General features: G+C 47.7%; 1 protein-coding gene across 1 annotated transcript; it reads right to left on the minus strand.

Annotated features, from left to right (window-relative positions):
• Positions 1–1,855: 1,855 nt before the first annotated feature.
• Positions 1,856–13,122, minus strand: LOC149349059 (GTP-binding protein Di-Ras2). Its single transcript, XM_089585980.1, has 4 exons — positions 12,902–13,122; positions 10,456–10,623; positions 8,136–8,468; positions 1,856–4,427 (listed from the first exon to the last, which is right to left on the minus strand). The coding sequence occupies exons 1-4, from the start codon at positions 13,070–13,072 to the stop codon at positions 4,278–4,280; spliced, it is 822 nt and encodes a 273-aa protein (XP_089442106.1). The 5' UTR covers positions 13,073–13,122; the 3' UTR covers positions 1,856–4,277.
• Positions 13,123–19,183: the final 6,061 nt, after the last annotated feature.

The following is a 19,183-nucleotide window of genomic DNA, read 5'->3' on the forward strand; positions in this document are numbered from 1 at the left end:
CGTCAGTATGCGAGAGCGTAATGAGTCTTTATCTCCGCGCTTAGTAAACGTTTACCTAAAATGTTACCATCATAATAGATAACGACGTCCATTGTCTGGTAATCAAATGCGTCAGTATGCGAGACCGTAATGACTTGTTATCTCCAGTCTTAAAATGTTTCAACGTGAATGGCGGGAAATTGGGAGTTTACGCGTACCAGTAACGCTTCCACGACCTCCATCACGCTAAAGCTGCCAAGCGGGCACTAGTTTAATCTCACTAAAAGTTGATTTTCACTTCAGCCTGGACAGCACTGTGGATCAGAGCACGTGCAGTCCGCGACAGGTACACGAGGCGCCGTCCAGATCGGGGAGACACAACAGTCTGACGATGAACCGGACACCAGAGAGTATGGAAATATGCAGTGAGACTCACAGAGACAGCAGTTTTGTGTGAGGGGATACAGCCTGGAAAGAAATCACAGCTAAGTACGTCAACCTCCACCGGTGCAGAGTGGTGACGGCTGTTTGAAGCTCATGCTTTCTCTGTTCCGGGATAAGCACTAACGGCTGGGTCACCGACAGCAGCAACACACGATCTCTCGAATCAACTGAATCTTACCGGGCCGGATTCAGGAAAAGTCTCTTTTCTTTTAACAGATATATTTGTGTACAGAACTCAAAATCAGCTTTGCGAATGTTCAGTAAGTTTTGAAATGTGAAACGAATTCGGCATTCTGGCTGCTTGAAAAAAAATTCGGAAATGAAAAAAAAGGAACAAACAGTACCAGCTTTGCACGCCCGATAAACGCTTCTGTGACGTTGGACTCTGTGGAAGGCTTTTGTGTGCATTCCGGATAACGTGAAACAGTTTTATGATCACATAAGCTATGTGTGTGTAAAGCTCTGGGACAGTTTATAGATATGCTCAACAACATAAAAAAGAAAACAGAACAGGGCGCTGGCAGAACTTTGTCATGTTCAGCATCTTCTCTCTTCTGGACAGGTTGTTTTATAGTCTTGATAAAATATTTTTATGCGCCCAAATAACCACCAGCGTTTGCGGTCTTCTCGTCGAACCAAGCAAAAGGTTTCGGCCAGCCACCTTGAAATGATATGATGGCATAACGGCAATCTTGCGCAAGATCTCGCACAAATATCGTCGGCGATATAGGGCGGCCGGTTTTTATCGGCTTGGACAGTGCAAGAACAGTTCGGGTGATGAAAGTGCCGAGAAATATCTGCAACGAATGTTATGTGGTTTCTTTTTGACTTACCCATAAGAACAAAAACCATGCGCACTTCGTGCACTGTTCCGCCTGTTAAGGGAGGTGAAAATGCACAGAAAAAGAAAGAAAGTTCGATGTATTCACAATAGCCACCAAAGTGTGTATTTGACCGGTTAATAGCGCTGCAGCAGCCAATAAGCAAAGCCACTCTGCACACTACGATAGAGCAAATAAGTGTAGGCTACACGTACGACTCAACGATACAATCTTTGTAGATATGATACCTTTGTTGAAATGTACAAGATATGTTGAGTTAAACAACGGCCATAAAAATGCTGTACATATAGGCTATATTACACCAACAAATACGGACGTGTGTTCCACGCCGCTCAGAGCACGTCGACAGCCCGAGCCAACATTTCCTGCGTCTCTGGAACTCTTTACAGGGGAAAGAAAGCCACCAAACAGCCGGCAACTTCATTACACGTGCAACCCATTAGAAAGTTATCGCATGGAGCGATCAAAAATCCGTCTTCGTGATCCGCTTCCACGGGGCACCATTGCGTGCACTCTGATTGGTCGATATGCGGCGCGGGGCACCAGTACATGCGCGCTGATTGGTCGATATGCGGCAGGCGCGCACGCAGCTGATAGGAACGTGGCGCCATCTGTCGCCCCCACGGCGTTCTACGCGCACGCGGAAGGAAGCGAATCACGGTAGCGAACCGCGCATTGTATTATGCTATAACTTTATATTAACACCCACTGACCGCAGTGTAACGCATCAGGTCACGTACAGGAATCACGCAGAAAGTTGTTTCCTTGTTCGACACCAGCCAATTGAGAATTGCATTCGAATTTTTGGTACATTCATCGGAGCTGGAACTCAGGAGGAACTTAAAAAAAGTACCTTTTTTTTTTCCTTGTTTTAAATCACAGTAGTCTGCAGTGTTGCATTGTCCATTACCCTATTTCGCAGTGCTTTTAATTCCGGGCGACACTATATTGATATTGATATCTTGGGAAAAAAAATTAACGAAGCGCTAAACATTACGGTAGAAATTCGACTCGACTAACCGAGGGCAAGTACTAGCTGCAAAGACTTATACCTAAGATAGAAACTATTTTGACAGTATTCTTTCCTCCAGTTATCCGCTAAAGATTTAAAACGCAGAAGAAAGACAATACGACATATAATTTTAGACTGACGCTGCAAGGAAAGGCTTTCAAACTCGGACGAGCACGCGGGCTGTATCGAGCCAATTTCGTCTCCTACAGGTCTGCAACAGAAAATGGGAAACAGAAGGAATGAGCCTGATCATGCAAAAAGTGAAAAGTAAGCAAAAAGAAAGGCAAAAGTAAATTCAAACGCGAATATATCAAGTTCAAACGCTGTAGTAATGAAAACCACTTAACAATTGCTTCACGGTTACTTTCTGTTTAGATTACCCTCTTTAATTTTGTCCGATTCTTAGATTGTAGGCCTTTCTCCCGAAAAGCGCATGACAAGAAACTGCATGTCCTCAGAGGCTGGTAAAATGGTGGAAAAAATTGACGGTCTTTAGCAGTGGTATAAAACCTCAGAAACCAGCTACCCGCGTGTTTGAGACCACTGCACTACATGGAATCGCTTTCTCAAAAACCTTTCAGGGTGAAAGGCCAACACAACTAAAAAGCAAGAAAACTCACAGGAGGGTTACCACCGCGTAACATGAGATTCAGTGACCGCTCTTTGGAGTGATGAACATAGTATTGTTAACTCATTTAATTAAGCTATTAAAGTTGAAGTTCTTATGAAGTTTAACGTTCTTGAGGTTCTTATGGCGTCACACGGGTATAGAACTTGCCGACTGTACATCGCATTAGACCGGGACGGTGCAACATTACCTTCAGAAACACTGGGCAAAACCTTCCTCTGCTGTAACAAACGGTCATTCAGAAAATGCTATAACAGTGACACCCTGTATCGCCATTTTTCTACACCATTCGGGTTCGAGAACGCTCTCTTCAAACAGCACTCGAGATGTTCTAGCAGGAGCTCTTCGCTTCGTCTGCAAAGCCTGCTTTGACTCCATTCAGCAACTTTGGGCTTCTCCATTCGTAGATGCTGAGGCGCATGTAACGCTGATCTCAATAGATTTCATTAAATTAACTGAACTTTCCGTATTCTTCGCTAGTACCAACAGATGGGCAGTTACGCCGTGAAAAAGCAGCCTAAAATTAGAACCACCCATGGAATCCACGCTGCCGTCAATTCAACGATGATATGCACGATGCGCATTGGTGACGAGTGCTACTCGTCATATCTGTCTTTTTGCCTCGGTGCTCCTTAAACATTTAGTGTTGAAGCTGACCATTTAACTTAGGATCAATAATGCTTGAAAGCGCGGTACAGTGTACACGCCACGTTTCATGTGCGTTATTTCCATTAACTAAAACGCATTCAGGCTACATCTAATATTTTTTCTGCGCCTTTACGCGCAAGGCCCCAAGTATGTATGCAATCCTGAATGGGACCGATCTCTAACAGTATAGATGCAACAAAGGAAAAAAATAGCTTAACAAGGACAAATCTTTCTGACAGATTTTTGAGCATCCATTTGTTTTCAGACAACGTCTTGTCTCCTTGCTTTCTGTGCTGCGCAGAAATGTTTTAACAGCAACACACCGTAGGTCTAAAAACTCTGCAGTTTCCCCTTTGCTGTTTAATAAAGTCACCAGACGACCAACCACAAAGTCAATAATGTTCAGTTTTCTTTCCGTTAACAGCCCAGGCTTTCCATTACGGCACACCTTGAACAAGGCTCAAGCCTTTCGACATAAGTTTGCTGACAATGACATGTTGAGCTCTCGGCTGGGTAGCCCGTTTGATACTCATCCACCCCCCTTCCCTGGTGAGTGTGCCCTCCGCTTCAGCAAAAGCTCGGAACCATTCATGTCTGGTAGAGGTCTCTGCTTTCGCGTCCTGTGTACACGGGTTCCTCCTGCTTTCGACCCTGCACGTTTGTGCCCGTCCGCGGCGTCGAGGGGAGAGGTGACCGTGACCCTGCTCCACATGCGCAGAGCACGTCACGAGACGGTGCAGTCGTCGACGCCATGTTCTTTCAGCTTGGACGCCTTCTTGCTGGTCCTACGAATCAGAGAGCGACTTCGGGGCTTGGCTTTGGCTGCGGCTTGCACCTCCGCTGCTCTGTCGGGGACGGCAGACGATGGCGATGCCTGCAACGTAAGCAGAAGTAATATTTGTCATAACCAGTGGTCGTTTTAGTGACAGTTTCTTCTTTTGTAGCGAAAGCTACACTACTTGCGAGTATGTTTTTGCAGGCTAGTTGGTGCCTAAGCATTCTGGGTTTTTTGCGCAAAAGACACGACACAAAAGAAATGAGGTAGACAGGACAAGCGCTTGTTTGACAGGACAAGCGCTTGTCCTGTCTACCTCGTTTCTTTTGTGTCGTGTCTTTTGCGCAAAAAACCCAGAATGCTACACTACAATAGCTTGGATGTATTTCGCCGTGGACATCTGAATGACCTAGAAACGACCCAGAGATCAGTCATGGCTAGTGTTGCTATGCGCATATGCCTAATCACATGTGGTCTACTTAGTGGACCACCTTTGACCTTGAACTTTGACCTTCAGCTTTGACCTTAGCCTTTGACCCTGAACTTTGAGCTTCACCTCTGTCCTTGCACTTTTATCTTGAAATCTGGCATTAAATTTTGACATAGCAAGTTTACGGCAGAGACAGTAGGAAAGTTACGTGGTAATCACGTTGTGTCACATGATTCAATTCACAGTCCGCCGCCGCGGTGGCTCAGTGGTTATGGTGCTCGGCTGCTGACCCGAAAGACGCGGGTTCGAACCCGGCCGCGGCGGTTGAATTTTTATGGAGGCGAAATTCGAGAGGCCCGTGTACTGTGCGATGTCAGTGCATGCTAAAAAGCCCCAGGTGGTCGAAATTTCCGGAGCCCTTCACTAAGGCGTCCCTCATAGCCTGAGTCGCTTTGGGACGTTAAACCCCATAAACCAAACCAAATCAAACCAGTTCACAGTCGTGACATCATGCATGAGGTATATATAACATGAGCTGTGCTCTACTGACCGCCGATCAGTATTTGTCTCCATCAAGCCAATCAATGAAAACCAGTGATCGGCTGTGAAGTGGTGGGGAATTAAGAAACAATAAAAGCTGTAACAAAGATAAAACCATGTTTAATCATGCTTATGTAGCTTTCGCTACATTAAATTAGGTTCGGCAGACTTTAACCGCTGTCTAACATTTTGTCTACAGAATAACTGGTTTGACTTCCATTCTGGTTTTAGATTGTAACTCCAAAGATCACGTAGTTACCAATGCGTAACCCTCTGGTAGGGTGTACTAGATCAAACAGTGCAGCGGGCTGCGGTGATTCTGCATAGGGGTGGTTGACCCCCCCTTCCTCGCTAGTGAGCAAAGCAGTGCCACTGAACTCGGCCAGCCTTGAGTGCGTTGCTACAGAGTACTAGATGTGGTGATGTAGCGAGCGGCGGAGTAAGCGCTCTACTTATGATCGAAGCGGTGGCGCTGCAGTCGGCCACATATCAACGTGTTGCTGACGTTGCTCAGTTTGCTTGCAAACATAATTGGTAAATTTCCTTGCACTGTGTGCTTGATGTATAAAGCGACGAAATATTTCTCTTCTGTAGCGAAACCACTGGGCCTACGTGATTCAGACGGAAAAATGGGACCGCTCGCCAACACTCTAACGCAACGCCATTACCACGCGTCTTGAACGCTGATGCGGTCCCGCGGAGACCCCCGCCCAATGCACTGTCTATTCTAATCCACTGTAGCTCTGCTGTTCCATCTTTTGTTCCATGCGCCAACGCCACCGTGACGCATGACTAGGAGACAATGGGGTTTGGTTGAAAACCCAGAGCATAGAAATAGTAATGTGCGAGCCAGACTAGAATACGCTGTTTACATGTCGGTAGACATTTTTTCTTCGACGCGTCTGCTAATGCGCCCACTGGCCAAATCAAAGTCTTCGCCATGAGAATGATTAAAAAGGCCGACATTCTTTACACTTAAAGGTGCACTAAAGAGGATTTTGAACTTGTCTTTTTGCCGCGGGAACTCGATCTACACGTTCCTAGCATTCTTAGAAACTGCGACTTATTGCACTCTGTGGCTGATTTCCCTAATTAAATCGAATTAACGTCCGGCTCCCGCCTTTAATTTTTGAATTCTCCGCGTACAGTGGGCGGAGTCGACCAACGCGTGAAGTGCTTTTCAGCCAGCTCCGTGGAGGCTTTGCTTTCGCTTTATTTTGTTTTTTAGGTTTCCATGAATAAGTAGTTTCATTCGCAGATAATATAGCCGCAAAATAAGCCCGCAGAAATAAAAATACGCGCGGACTATTTGCTACTACGGACTGCTACGTATTACTCCGCCGATGGCAGAGCGGCAAGCCGCCACGGGACTGGGTGAAAGGCGCTCCACGCGTTGGTCGACTCCGCCCACCGTACGCGGGAGAATTAAAAAAAAAAGGCGGGAGCCGGACGTTAATTCGATTTAATTACGGAAATCGGCCACACAGGGCAATAAATCGAAGCTTCTAAGAAAGCTCGGAACGTGTAGATGGAGTTCCCGCGGCAAAAAGACAAGTTCAGATTCCTCTTCAGTGCACCTTTAATCTCTGTGAAGTAAACGGTCCTTGCGTTGTATTAGGCCGTAGCCGTAGCCGCAGTGGTGGCCGACGTTAATGTTATGCATGTGGAAAAGGAAGCGAGCGCTCTGGAAAACGCACTCATTGTCGTCATTGATGCAAGCGAGCGTGACTCTCAAGGAGTTTGGCGTGGAAATTACCCTCTACAGACAAATACGCCTTTATGAGAGTAAAAAAGGAATTAACTCTCCTCTAGTGCACTCGCTTTTATAAAAAAGGAGTGGGCTAGAGGGGAGCTTATTCCCTTTTTAATCCATTCTGTTTAGAGTGCATAATGAGGCGAGGGGAAAGCACACCACACCTGCCCCCGTTACCCTTCGCTTCGGACAGGAGAAAAAACTCCGTAAGTTTGTTTTTCTCTACCAGTCCTAAGTTTGGGAAGCCTAAGAGCCAGAAAGTTCGAGGAAACGATACATCAGCGGAAATTAAGGAACAGAAATACAACTGGACGGAGCATGAAATACCGATCGTCTGCTTTTTGTTAGCGCAAAAGATTCTATGGAAATGAAAACACTGTAGGCTCGAAGAAGCATCTGTTGAGGAAACGCAGTTCGTAAATTTTCTGAGATATAGGGTGGCATCAGCAGGCGCAGGACAGGGTCCTGCTGAAACGCTCTATATGATCTGCTTGCATGAAATTATAGGAATATGGAGCGCATCAGGTATGAATATATATATGGATATCTATATATCTTTTGTAGGGAGTCCATAAGCATTCCACTAAATTCCATACAATTTCTACACAGTGTACAGTCTTTGTTAAAAGTAACCAGGCTGCATGGTTTGCTTCTAGCTTGTATAGTGGAGCCCCTGTGGCTTTCCTAATAATCAAAACATGTTGGAAGGTAAGAAGACCCCCAGTCCTTACTTTTAACGACCATTTCAGCTTCCGGGAAGTTGTAAGGGTTCCACTGTACGAGCTAGAAGCAAACCATGCAGCCTGGTTACTTTTGACAAAGACTGTACATGACGTTCTATGTAGTCTGTAAGATTCCATATGCGCTTTCCATATGGTCTTAATAAAATCCGTATGCTCCATAGTGGACTGCATGTAATCCATATGGCAGCATATGGACTTATGGGACTCGTCCTATGGAAACTATCAGTCAGGGGGTAAATAAATATCATTGGGACTGGCCTTTGTTGCGCAATAGACGCAACTACGATGATGATGATGGCGAAGAAGAAGTCTGGAAAGGGGGTCCTGTCACGGTGACCCACCTGTAGCGACGACGAGAACGAGGACATGCCCCGAGCCCGGGGACCCGTGACACGAGCGCTGCACCTTCGCTGGAGTCCCCCAGTGGCGGCCCCTTGCGGTGGGTGGTGGTGTTGAGAGGACACCTCCGAGGCCTGTTGTGGGATGCGCGCCAGCTGCAGGTATCCGCGGAAGAGCTCGCGGATGTGCAAGTTGTCCTTGGCCGAGCACTCGACGAACTTTGCGCGCAGCCGGGGGAGGTCGCAGAAGAGCCACTCGGCCACGTCTTCCTTGCTCACCTGGCGCCGATCCGGAGGGAGGTCGATCTTGTTACCGGCCACCACGATGGGCACCTCCTGGAACACGTGACCAGAGAAATATGGGTGACTGCACTGACGTCATAGTGGCCGCCATGCTACACTTCTGTTTAAGACACATTTCGCTACATATGTTACGATGTGCACTGTGGAATCCATCCATGGTTGGACCTCTGTAATGGCGTTCAAGAAGTCACCTGCAAGCCATCTATATGCTTATGCAGGTGTCTTCCAAGTGCTAGTTCAAAAAGACTATCAAACTGGTAAGATTGTAGAAGCTTAGCTTGTTGGGCCAGTTGGTGCACGGTACTGGGGAGAGAAACCAGCAGAACGAGACACGCACTCAAGAGAAGGAAATCACACGGACGACGCTGGAGAACGAGCTGAAAATTTTTACTTGATCAAAGAAACGAGCAGAGCAGAGCGCACATGCGCGTGAGCAGGCAACACCGAATAAAAGAAAGGAAGCCGAAGCAGCACCCGAGCAGCTAATGGCGGCCCTAGTTGGACGCGACATCGTTACTTTGTGTCTGCCTGGTCGTTTAAGAACGAAATCGGACCTCGAATTTTCGTCGCAGTCAAATATGTATACTTGAAAGACATCTGGCCTGTTCCCCTCGTCGTGGATACTTCTTCAAACTCTCCTTTCTTGAACTCAGTTCTGGTCCACTTGTCTCGAAAGTGTCCGGAGGAAACGTTGTCTTTCCTCGAACAATAGCGCGGCTGAAACTCCGCCAGCTGCTCTGACTGACAAAGAAACCCTTCCGTCGAAGTCTCCGTCGTCGCTTGAAAGCCGCGCTTCCTGTAATCATCGCCGATCCGTCCTGCTACCAAGCAGCCATGCGTCTCGCACAAACTAGCACGACATATAGGGAGAATAAATTTCCGCTGGGCGAGCGTCCTCCAATCGATATGCTGATTTCCGTTATAGCCAACCCTTACTCCACTCTTTCACACAGAGACTTCGAAAATCCTCCCGAACTCGCAGGCCCGGGCCCTCCCTCAGCGGAGTGATGAGATTTCGCGTCTGAAGTGAAAGGCAGAGTGGGATCAAGAGAGAGCGGAGTGCTGTGCCTCTCCCTCTTTCTGCGCTGGTTCCAGGATCGGTCGAGACGAAAGTTTGAACTCGCACTCGTCCTCGATTCTGGACGCGGCGTCACAATGAGTGGCTGCGCGCGGTGAAGAGGGAACGGCGGAGAAGAGGGAACAGCAATTACCGTCGAATTTGTGTAGTATATGTTGGGGAAGCGCATATTTTCTCGCTGTCCCTTTTAGGGGAGGGTAAGAAGCGCGCATTAAAGGTTGCCGCCCGCGTCAGCGGAGTAGATTAGTGCTGTCGGGCAAAGTTCATCTCGGAGTCCGGGGACAGGGCGAGGGGTGCACGGAGGCGGGAGAGGAGGAGAAATGCGACAGGCCTGCGCTGTTTGCGATGAGGGCTAACACTACAGCTGGGAATCAGCACTACTAGCGCCAGCACGCGGCGGCTCTGGGAACTTTTTCGTTGTTGACCGAACGTCACGCTCTAGAGCGACCAAACTCATTACGATGTCTGTCCCTCTCTCTCTCTCTCTCTCTGATCTGCGACCGAAAGGACACCACCATTCAGAGACCAATAATTATGCAGACACTATTTTAATGTGAGTCTAGTGGTAGAGATTTTAAGCCACGTGGTACGAAAGTGTGTTTCGCTTTCTTCACGGTACTTGTTTCCTCCGCGGTCAAAAGTACAGCTTTCAACATTTCAGTATGTCTGGCTTGCTGAGGTAGACGAAGCTACGGCTACAACTTTGTAGCCTTAGATAGAACCTCGTGTGGCCCTTGTTTCTTCGACGATGAAAGAGGTAGCACTGAAATTAGCTTTCTTTTTGTCTCACTGATGCCAGACTGGAAAGAAGGGCTAATATCTGCTGGAACAAGAAATCACCTAATTTAATGAGGAAGGACGAAAAGAAATGGGACTGAAATGGGATGGTTAGGTTGTTCCGGCCGTGAGCAGCTTTATACCTTTGCCGATGAGTGTTTGTACCTGGTAGTCTGGCTTGTGCTCCCTGACCTCCTGGAAGCACTGCTTGACGAGCTCGAAGGAGGCGAGCGAGTCGACGCTGTAGACGAGCAGAAAGGCGTGCCCGTTGGCGATGGACAGGCGCCGCATGGCTGGGAACTGGTGGTCACCCGCCGTGTCCAGGATGTCCACCTGACGACAAAGTAAACAACCAAACAAAATGAGATTTTAATGCACTCTGTTCCTAAGCCCCGGAGCTTTACGGTTATATGAATGAGTAAACTGTCCTTGAAATGAGAAAATAACTTGGAGGATAGCACGCAGCATGCACCCCGCGAAGCTGGCAAGCTCACAGTCAGCGAGGTAAAAGAGGTAGATATTGATTTTAATGGCGGAAAAGCAACTGAGGCTATGATGCGCGTAAAAGAGGTAGAAGTCGTGAGATCAAATGGAAATGTGCTGAGAACGAAACTAAACTTTTGTTTGGCTTTTTCAAGCCGTAGGCCCCAACCCAAGATTTGAGCAAGCCGCAATCATGCATGAAATCGGAGTAGACAGTTGTATGCGCACGTCTGTGTTTACGATATGGCTTAATTAAGGCCGAAGAGAGTCACAGATCTGAGCTTTGCTGCAATATAGACTGTAAAAGCTTTGCCGTTGGCGCTCCATCAGAAGAAAAGGCTGCCTATCGAGAAGTCTTCGCTGATGGTAGCTGCCCCCTCGCTTACCCCTTCACCTACTGTAGAAGGAGTCGCCTGGCCATAATTACACGCACTCCACTTTGCAGCGCTGACGTGCGGAACGTTATTGCCCGCAAAATGTTAGTGGCTTGACACAACTATTCAGAATTAGCTCAGTTCCCCGATAAAACACATGTCGCTTGTAATTCAGAGCATTACCTGGCGCCTGCTTTATAATCAGAATGTTCGTCAGAACGGTATTGCATTCATATTCATTTTTAGACTCTTCGATCTTAGGCATTTGGATCAAGAGGTCTCATGCCGCGGGCACTTCCGCGATCTGTTAGTTGTCCCGCATGTACGCGTGGTGTATAGTGCAAGAAAAAAATCAGTTTTTATTTTATTCATTTAGTTAAGAACAGCTCATTTGAACGGCACAGTACCCTACATGTGCACTATAAAACATGGCAAACATGACCTCCTATGCTATTCCATTTTGTAAGTCCGACTGTGAATCGCTTCTAAAGAACATTATTGCAAAAATAATAAGGTTAATACCCCCGCTGCGTCCGTAAACCTATGCCGTACTGCGAGCGGTAAAAATTGAGTACAAGTATCCCTTCGCCCGGCACCCGCTTTCCTCTGGGATGCGCTCTTGGTGGGGGCTCCGCAAACCCCGCTGCGCCCTTTCAGAGGCAAACTCAATTTCGAATACCTTAGCCTACAAAAATGGCTCAGATTCGTGTTTCACGCCATTAGTAACTTTATTCATATTTCGGTCGTTTCTACTGCTGATGTGCAAATATTCCTTTTACTGTCTCTACAGCGATGACATTTAGGAAGGTTCACCGTGGCACCATGAGGAAGAAACATGGAGGCTAACGAAAAGGATTCAGCTTAACTGAAGCACAACGCAGCGAAGTATGGAAAGGAAAATGATCGGTGTAACGGTAAGAGACCGCAAGTGGGTGACGGGACAAACTCGGAATAATGACATTCTGGTCGAACTCAAAAGGAAGAAACGGGCTTGGGCAGGGATGTAATGCGAAGGCAAGATAACCGCTGGTCCTTAAGGCTAACGGAGTGGATTTCAAGAGAAGGCAAACGTAGCAGGGGGCGGCATAAAGTTGGGTTGGCAGATAAGACTAAGAAGTTTGCGGTGATAGCGTGGCCGCAACTGGCAAAGGACAGGGTTAATTGGAGAGATATGGGAGAGGCCTTTGTCCTGCAGTGGGCGCAGTCAGGCTGATGATGGTGATGACCATGTCCTCTTTTATATTTGGATATATAGCCCTAAAGTCTCTCAGATCATGCCTAACGTTTTCTGCCCTCTTCCTTTAAGAGACAGGAAACGTGGTCCCCCTACTCATATTTGCTTCTATTTGCCTCTTGTGATGGAAATTTATGAATACTTACAATGAGTCAAGAACATCCACCCAAGTGCAGCCCACGACTGCAAGGCAAAGCAAATCAAAGCTTTTCGTCCAAGAAAAATTCATACTCATTCGTTGTTAGAACGAAGCAAGGACTATCGTCTGTCGCGGGAAGCCGCTGTCCGAAGTATGATAACCATGACGATGAGGCTCTATTCATCAACTGAAAGCGAGGATGGCGTCGTTCCTGTGAGTTGCGGGAGTACCTCAAGCTCACTAGCCGAGTGGCTGCACTCAGAGGCAGATGCTGATGAATAGTAAATACTTTCTTTAGTGAAATTTCTGTAATGACTATACATGTGACTTGCGACCCCCCTAAGAGCAGGTCATGTGACGGGTGCCGAGGTGGACGCGCACCTTGAGCGTCATGGACTCGAGGTCGAACTCCTTGCAGAAGAGGTCCTCGACCGTGGGCTTGTAGCGGTCCGAGTACGTGTTGAACAGGAAGCGCTTGACGATGGAGCTCTTGCCCACGCCCCCTCCGCCCAGCGTCACCAGCCGGATGCGGTACTCGCTGTCTTCGGTCATCGCCGGCACCACCCTCTGGCGGCGGACGCTGCCGCTCGGCCCACCCGGTGCGGTTCACCTGCGCAAACAGGGGGGAGACGTATTCGAAAATACACTCTGAACAGAAATACACCTACATGGGAGCAAAAAGGGAGTGAGCTGTACTCTAGAGAACTTCTTGGGTGCGTTTCAATTCTCTAGACGTCCGACGAGGCGTCTAGTGTGACGTCTAGGAAAGCCGTCTACATGTCTACATACTGAGACGTGTCTACTTCCTGCTCCGCCTTGTGGCATACAAATTGAACTAAAATTTACCGATAGTTGCACTCCTATGTTCTTAAAAAATTTAATAAAACAAACAAGTTAAAACGCGCTGTTAGCAGTTTGCTTGTTTTGTTTGTTTGTTCGTTTTTCTGCTCCAGTAATGGTGCGTTCATCGCTACCGCTTTGGCAGACGATCTCGCCCGCACGATTTCCTCCCATGCGATTCACACATATAAGCTGCTATAGCAATCGTAGGTAAACAAAGGCTGCTTTATTGGCCGCCAGTTTTTATAAAAATCAACTTAACTGATTGACTCACACTCGAAAGATGATGCGTCTCCGGGCTCCAGTGCCTGCAAAGAGCACGGCTCGCTCAGCTCCGACTGCACCAACTGCTCCGCCATCTTTAAAGAGAAAGTTAGCCTGGATCGACGTTGACTTCGGCGAAGCAGTCTTTTGGACGGCCTTGTGAAAAAATGGAACGCGTCTCAAAATGGCGGCTGTCCGGCAAGGCGTCTAAGTAGACGTCTACTCGGGAGTACTGGAACGCACCAGGGGTGTGCGCCAGGGGACAACTTTACTCCATTTTTATTCCTCTCTGCTTAGAGAGTAGCCCACCAATATTCATCGCGTTATTATGGAAGCTGGGTGCTCTAGCTGTACACAATGCCGGCAGCGGCGGGCAGCCTAAACTAAATCAGTATTCAGTACTGGTTAGGCTCCTCAGCGTACCATAGGCTTGTTGTCTTGAACCTCGAGCGTTCGTATTCACGCCGACAATAGCGTCACTCTGGATGTAAAGCAAACGTTGCAGCACTGTGCAGAACTCTTAATTGCACTTTGGAATCCAATGGGCAATTGGACAAGACTCGAACGACAGCCTAAATTGCTTTCACAGCTTTTTGTGCGAAGTACATCGGCTGTATTCCTCTCCAAGGTAAGTTTAGCAGAAAAATCAAGCTTGCATAATGACTTCGCTCTCGTTCAGATACTCTCTAATTCGTTTATCCGACCATAGGAAATTCCCCTTAATTAATTTAAGTGTTTGTTATGCGTTCTCGCTCTTCAAAAAAATTAAAGTATTCAACGCAAATTGAGGCTGTTTGTGTTATTTCCTTTGTATACGCACTGCCAGCCCAGCAGGCAATTTGAGCCGGGTGTGGTGCAGTATATATAAGAAACACAATACAATAATGAAGGCCTGAATTCAGGTTTACAGCAAAAGGCGCCAGCCAAAACGATGTGATAGAAATAGCTACTGAAAAGAAGGCGGAACAACAATAGCCATGTCGTCGTTCGTAGAACTCGGCAGATTTGTATCTCGGGCTGTTTTCTGTCATGAGCAACATACTCAACCCTTCGAAGAGATTTCGGCAGTCCTTGTGCGCATAAGAATGGGCTGAACTTAAACAATAAGAGCTAGACGGGTGGAACTAACAGTTCTGGTGTACTGCGTAAGAACGAAGACACGTGTTGACAAAAGGCTAGTCTGTTTCGGGTTGTAGATGTTCTGTATAGCACTGAAGAACTGCTGTGCTTGATCAATGCTAGAACACCACATTCTAAAGGAACGCCGTCAACCGCTCGAAAAGAAGCCTTGTCTCATCAGAGCCTGTTGTTCTGCGCATGCGCCATTGCCAGTTCTGCAAGTGCGCTCGATGCTGGAGGAACTAGTCACGGCAATGTGTATTTTTACAGGCCGTGGAGAAAGGAAACATTGGAGAGGCTCCAAGTTATCCGAGCGGCGTTGCAGGAATCGCGTTGGATGTCACGAGCTTTATTCGCTAAGGGGCACTGATATCCTTTCACACAACGCCGTAGTCATGGCAACGGCACCTACACCAAACTGGGCCGCTTCGATGATCGAAGTGGGAGAGGTTTTCCGCAGCATAGTAGGCTCCGCATCTAACGGCTCACCGCGTGCTCGGGCGTTGCTATAGCAACGTAGACTCTAATCGCTCTCGGTTTCCTGATTGGGGGCGAACTGGCTTGACGGAGCCCTGATTAGATGCTTCGAAAAGGGTGACGCAAGGGCCCCTTCTGAAGCGTTGCCTTCTACAACTTCTCAAAGCCTAGCACAACTTTTTTATGCGAAGCATACTAAAATAGCCCAACCCAGCTCCTCGAGCGCGGCGGTGTCGTTACCATTGACCTTTCGCGACCTCCATGTCATACCACGTGATGCGTTACGTCACAGCAGATGAAAAACGCGGGCCCAACTCGCGCCGTCGCGCGAGGCGTCGTGACCAAGGATGACCACGTGGTGCGTGACGTCACAGCAGATGAGAAACGGGGGCCCAGCTTCTAGGAGGTATTGGCCCAGCTCGCGCCGTCGCGCGAGGCGTCGCGACCAAGGAGGACCACGTGATGCGTGACGTAACGACATAGGAGAAACGGGGCCCCAGCCAATACCTCCTAGAAAGTCTTTCTAGGAGGTATTGCCCCAGCTCGCGCCGTCGTGCGAGGCGTCGCGACCAATATGTTTCCTGCTTCTGCCGCTAGGTGCGCTGTAGTGAACACGTGATGCTGGAGCGGCGGTATACAAGGGGGTGCGCCTGCCTCTTCTAGGCTATCCACTTCGCCATGCCAGCTCGACAAGAAATTGGTCGAGCTCAGGAATTGGAGAGTATCTGTTGTCGCTTCGGCGAGAGCGGCTTCGGCCGCTTATCTGTTTTTTGAGCAGCGTCCGCTCCGGCGGACGCAGTTGTTGCTGCGACGCGCGTCTTTTCTTCCCTTTTTCTCTTTCCTCTGATCTTTTAACTCTCCTCTGTCTGCACGTGGCAGCGGTGGTGGCTCGGATCGAGCCAGTAGCAGGCCCGTGCAATTTCCTTTTCATCCTTCTCTCAGTCACAACAACAACAACTCTTCTAGGCGTACACGGGATAGAGATGCCTCCTGGAGACAGGGCTGCTCGTTGGAATGAGAAGCAAAAGTTGCGGCGTGCTACAGAGACTGATGAAGAACGTGAAGAACGTATAGCCAAGCGGCGTGCTCGATATGCAACTCGGCGACAATATGCTTCGCATCTGACTAGGCTTAACCTAAGCTAAGCCTCAGCCATTTTTTATTCTTACTGCGTTCATGCCCTAAAAAAGTTTGAGGGGGGGGGGGGGGGTCACTTTGCTCTTACTAAATTCCGATGAGGCGAAAGCCAGTTCGCCTCTGTTGCTGCCCCTGTTACTATGTTGATGACGTCATAGGTGACGTCATGTGCATGTGCCGGCAGCTGCCAGGGTGTAGGCTGAGCGGCGGTAGGCGCTCCATATATATAGACTGTGTTGATGACGTAACGCGCATGCGCAGTACATTTCCGGTTACGACATACTACCCAATTTGATGACGTTATTAGTTTCTGTAAAGCTTTATTTTTGGTTTATTTTTATTATTAATATTTTTGTATTTTACAGTTGTTTATTTTATTTTTACTTTTTATTTTATTTCAATTAACTTAATTTTTAATATTCCTTAATTTTTCATTTATTTGTATTACTTTCTTTGTTATTATTCGTGTGTTCATTTCTATTAAATTTTTTATTTCTATTTTACGATGATTTCAATGATTTCTGGTTACGTCATATGACACCACTGATGGCGTCATCAGGATGATTGACAGCTATAGTGTGACAGTTTTCGCGGACGGACGGACAACGATGAGCCATTAAAGGCTTTCTCTTTGAAATAAATTTTCTTTACACCCTGAAAACCAACACAGCCAGCAGTCGGCTTCACACCCGCTCCACAGTTGGTGGCATCTAGCGGCCTCAGCGCGCGGCGGCTGCGATATACGAAGCAAGAGGAAGAAAAATTCAGGGGGCACTTTGGCTCTCTAAAGTGCTGCAAGGCGAAAGCGTTTCCCCTCCACTGTTTGTTTTTATTTACTTTTTATTTTGCATATTTTTGTTTTTATTTATTTATTTGCTCCTATTCTTAATTAATATTGTTTTTTATTTTCATTTTCACATCTTATTTTTATTTTGTTTTCATTTTTGTTTATTTTCTTATTTTTATTTTTTATTTCCCTTTTCTTGACTTTGCTCCTATTATTTTATTTATGAAGGCCATGCATTCACTAGATGCGCCTTTATTCATGCTGGAACCTGGAGCCTTTTAAGCAGTGACGCCGAAAGGCCGACGAATCTGCCGACGCGTCTGTCGACACGGCTGCCGACACTCCTGCCAACGCGTCTGTCGACACGGCTGCCGACGCGTCTGTCGACACTTCTGCCGACGCTACTGTCGGCACGGCTGCCGACGCGTCTGTCGACACTTCTGCCGACGCGTCTGTCGACACGGCTGCCGACGCGTCTGTCAACACGGCTGCCGACGCGTCTGTCGACATTCCTGCCGACGCGTCTGCTAACGACAGTATGAGGCATTAAAGGCTTTCGCCTTAATAGAGGCAGTGGGCGGCTGTCTTCTGTCTCATTAGTAGCCGGACACGTGGCAGTTAATTTCCGGTAGGGAATTGCGCCATCTGGCATCGCCTTCCAGAGGAGGGTGTAACCTCTGGTCTCCCTGTTCGGACGACATCAGGGCGTCGGCAGGCGAGACACGCGCTTGCAATAAGCGCTTTCCGAACGGCCGCTGTTCAGAGAACAACGTCGCAACAAAGCGCATTGGGCCGCATCAAAGACTTCCCCGACACACGGCGGCGAATTTCGTCAAAGAGACCCTGCAGCATCATTCGTTTACCGTGCTCTGGGCCGTCGGCAAGAACGGAATTCGAAGAAAGCGCTTTGGTTGCCGCGGTGCTCCGTTTATTTCCGCTCCGAACGGCGCATTCTGGCCATACAGCCCGGAAATCGAGTTGAGCCTGCGCTGTCCGTACATTTTCCCTTTGTCTTCATTCTCATTCCTGAGACGAAAACAAATTAAGAAAGGGAGCATGAAAGGGACGAGGGACGAACAATGCTTGCTTCTTGTCGCGACGCGAGTGTCTTTATTTTTTGTTAACTCCTTGACGTACACCGAGAAAGGATCGCGGGATGCCACCGTTTTGCTTTTACCGTTCCGACATCCAAAGTGCCTGTACCAGGAAGTAAAGAACTAATAATCAGTAAAGACCAGACGAAACCAGAAGGAAACAGACAGCAGTACCTTTTATGAGAAGCGCCTTACGAATACTTTGGGTTGTGATATGACAGAAGCCAACAGCCACAGAAACCAAGGGGCACAGGGGATTTTTTTTTTTCAAATTCATTTATTTATTTTGTGGTGTTGATGAATTTAGAATATTACTGAATATGTCATCGCTTAAAGCTAATTGATTAGAAAAGCAGAAGAAAAAACAACCACATGCCGCCGGTGGGATACGAACCCACGACCTCCGAATTACGCGTCCGGTGCTCTACCTCTGAGCTACGGCGACGGCTGTCAAACCTTCTGCTTTCGGGGGTATTTATGTTTACAAGTAACCTAACCTTGAGAGTGTTCATCAGCGCCACCCACGTTCATAAGCGGCGGACGTAGAACGGCCTGAGTTACCGCAGGTGTGACGTAGAACGTCATCGAACGGAGAGGGTGGAAGCTGTGTGAGAACCCTCTTATGCTTCCTATGGCATCAAGGCTGCCAGAATCGAGGCCCTCGCTAAGCAATTAAGCAAACAAGGAAGGGGAATGAGGGGCTCGTTGTAAATATGACAGAAGCCAACAGCCACAGAAACCAAGGGGCAGAGGGGATTTTTTTTTTAATTCATTTATTTATTTTGTGGTGTTGATGAATTTAGAATATTACTGAATATGTCATCGCTTAAAGCTAATTAATTAGAAAAGCAGAAGAAAAGACAACCACATGCCGCCGGTGGGATACGAACCCACGACCTCAGATGCTGCTTTCTTCTTCCTTGATAAATGAAATAGCTTTCCACG

Source organism: Amblyomma mixtum, chromosome 4 (assembly GCF_055824585.1).
Source record: "Amblyomma mixtum isolate Tamu chromosome 4, ASM5582458v1, whole genome shotgun sequence".
Lineage (NCBI taxonomy): Eukaryota > Metazoa > Arthropoda > Arachnida > Ixodida > Ixodidae > Amblyomma > Amblyomma mixtum.

Excerpts from the sequence above, each read along its gene's own strand:
- LOC149349059 (XM_089585980.1), bottom strand. The coding sequence starts at position 13,072 with ATGACCGAAGACAGCGAGTACCGCATCCGGCTGGTGACGCTGGGCGGA. Across the intron at positions 8,469-10,455 it reads AGCACAAGCCAGACTACCAG|GAGGTGCCCATCGTGGTGGC; the intron begins GTACAAACACTC and ends CACGTGTTCCAG. Across the intron at positions 4,428-8,135 it reads CGTTCTCGTCGTCGCTACAG|GCATCGCCATCGTCTGCCGT; the intron begins GTGGGTCACCGT and ends CTTACGTTGCAG.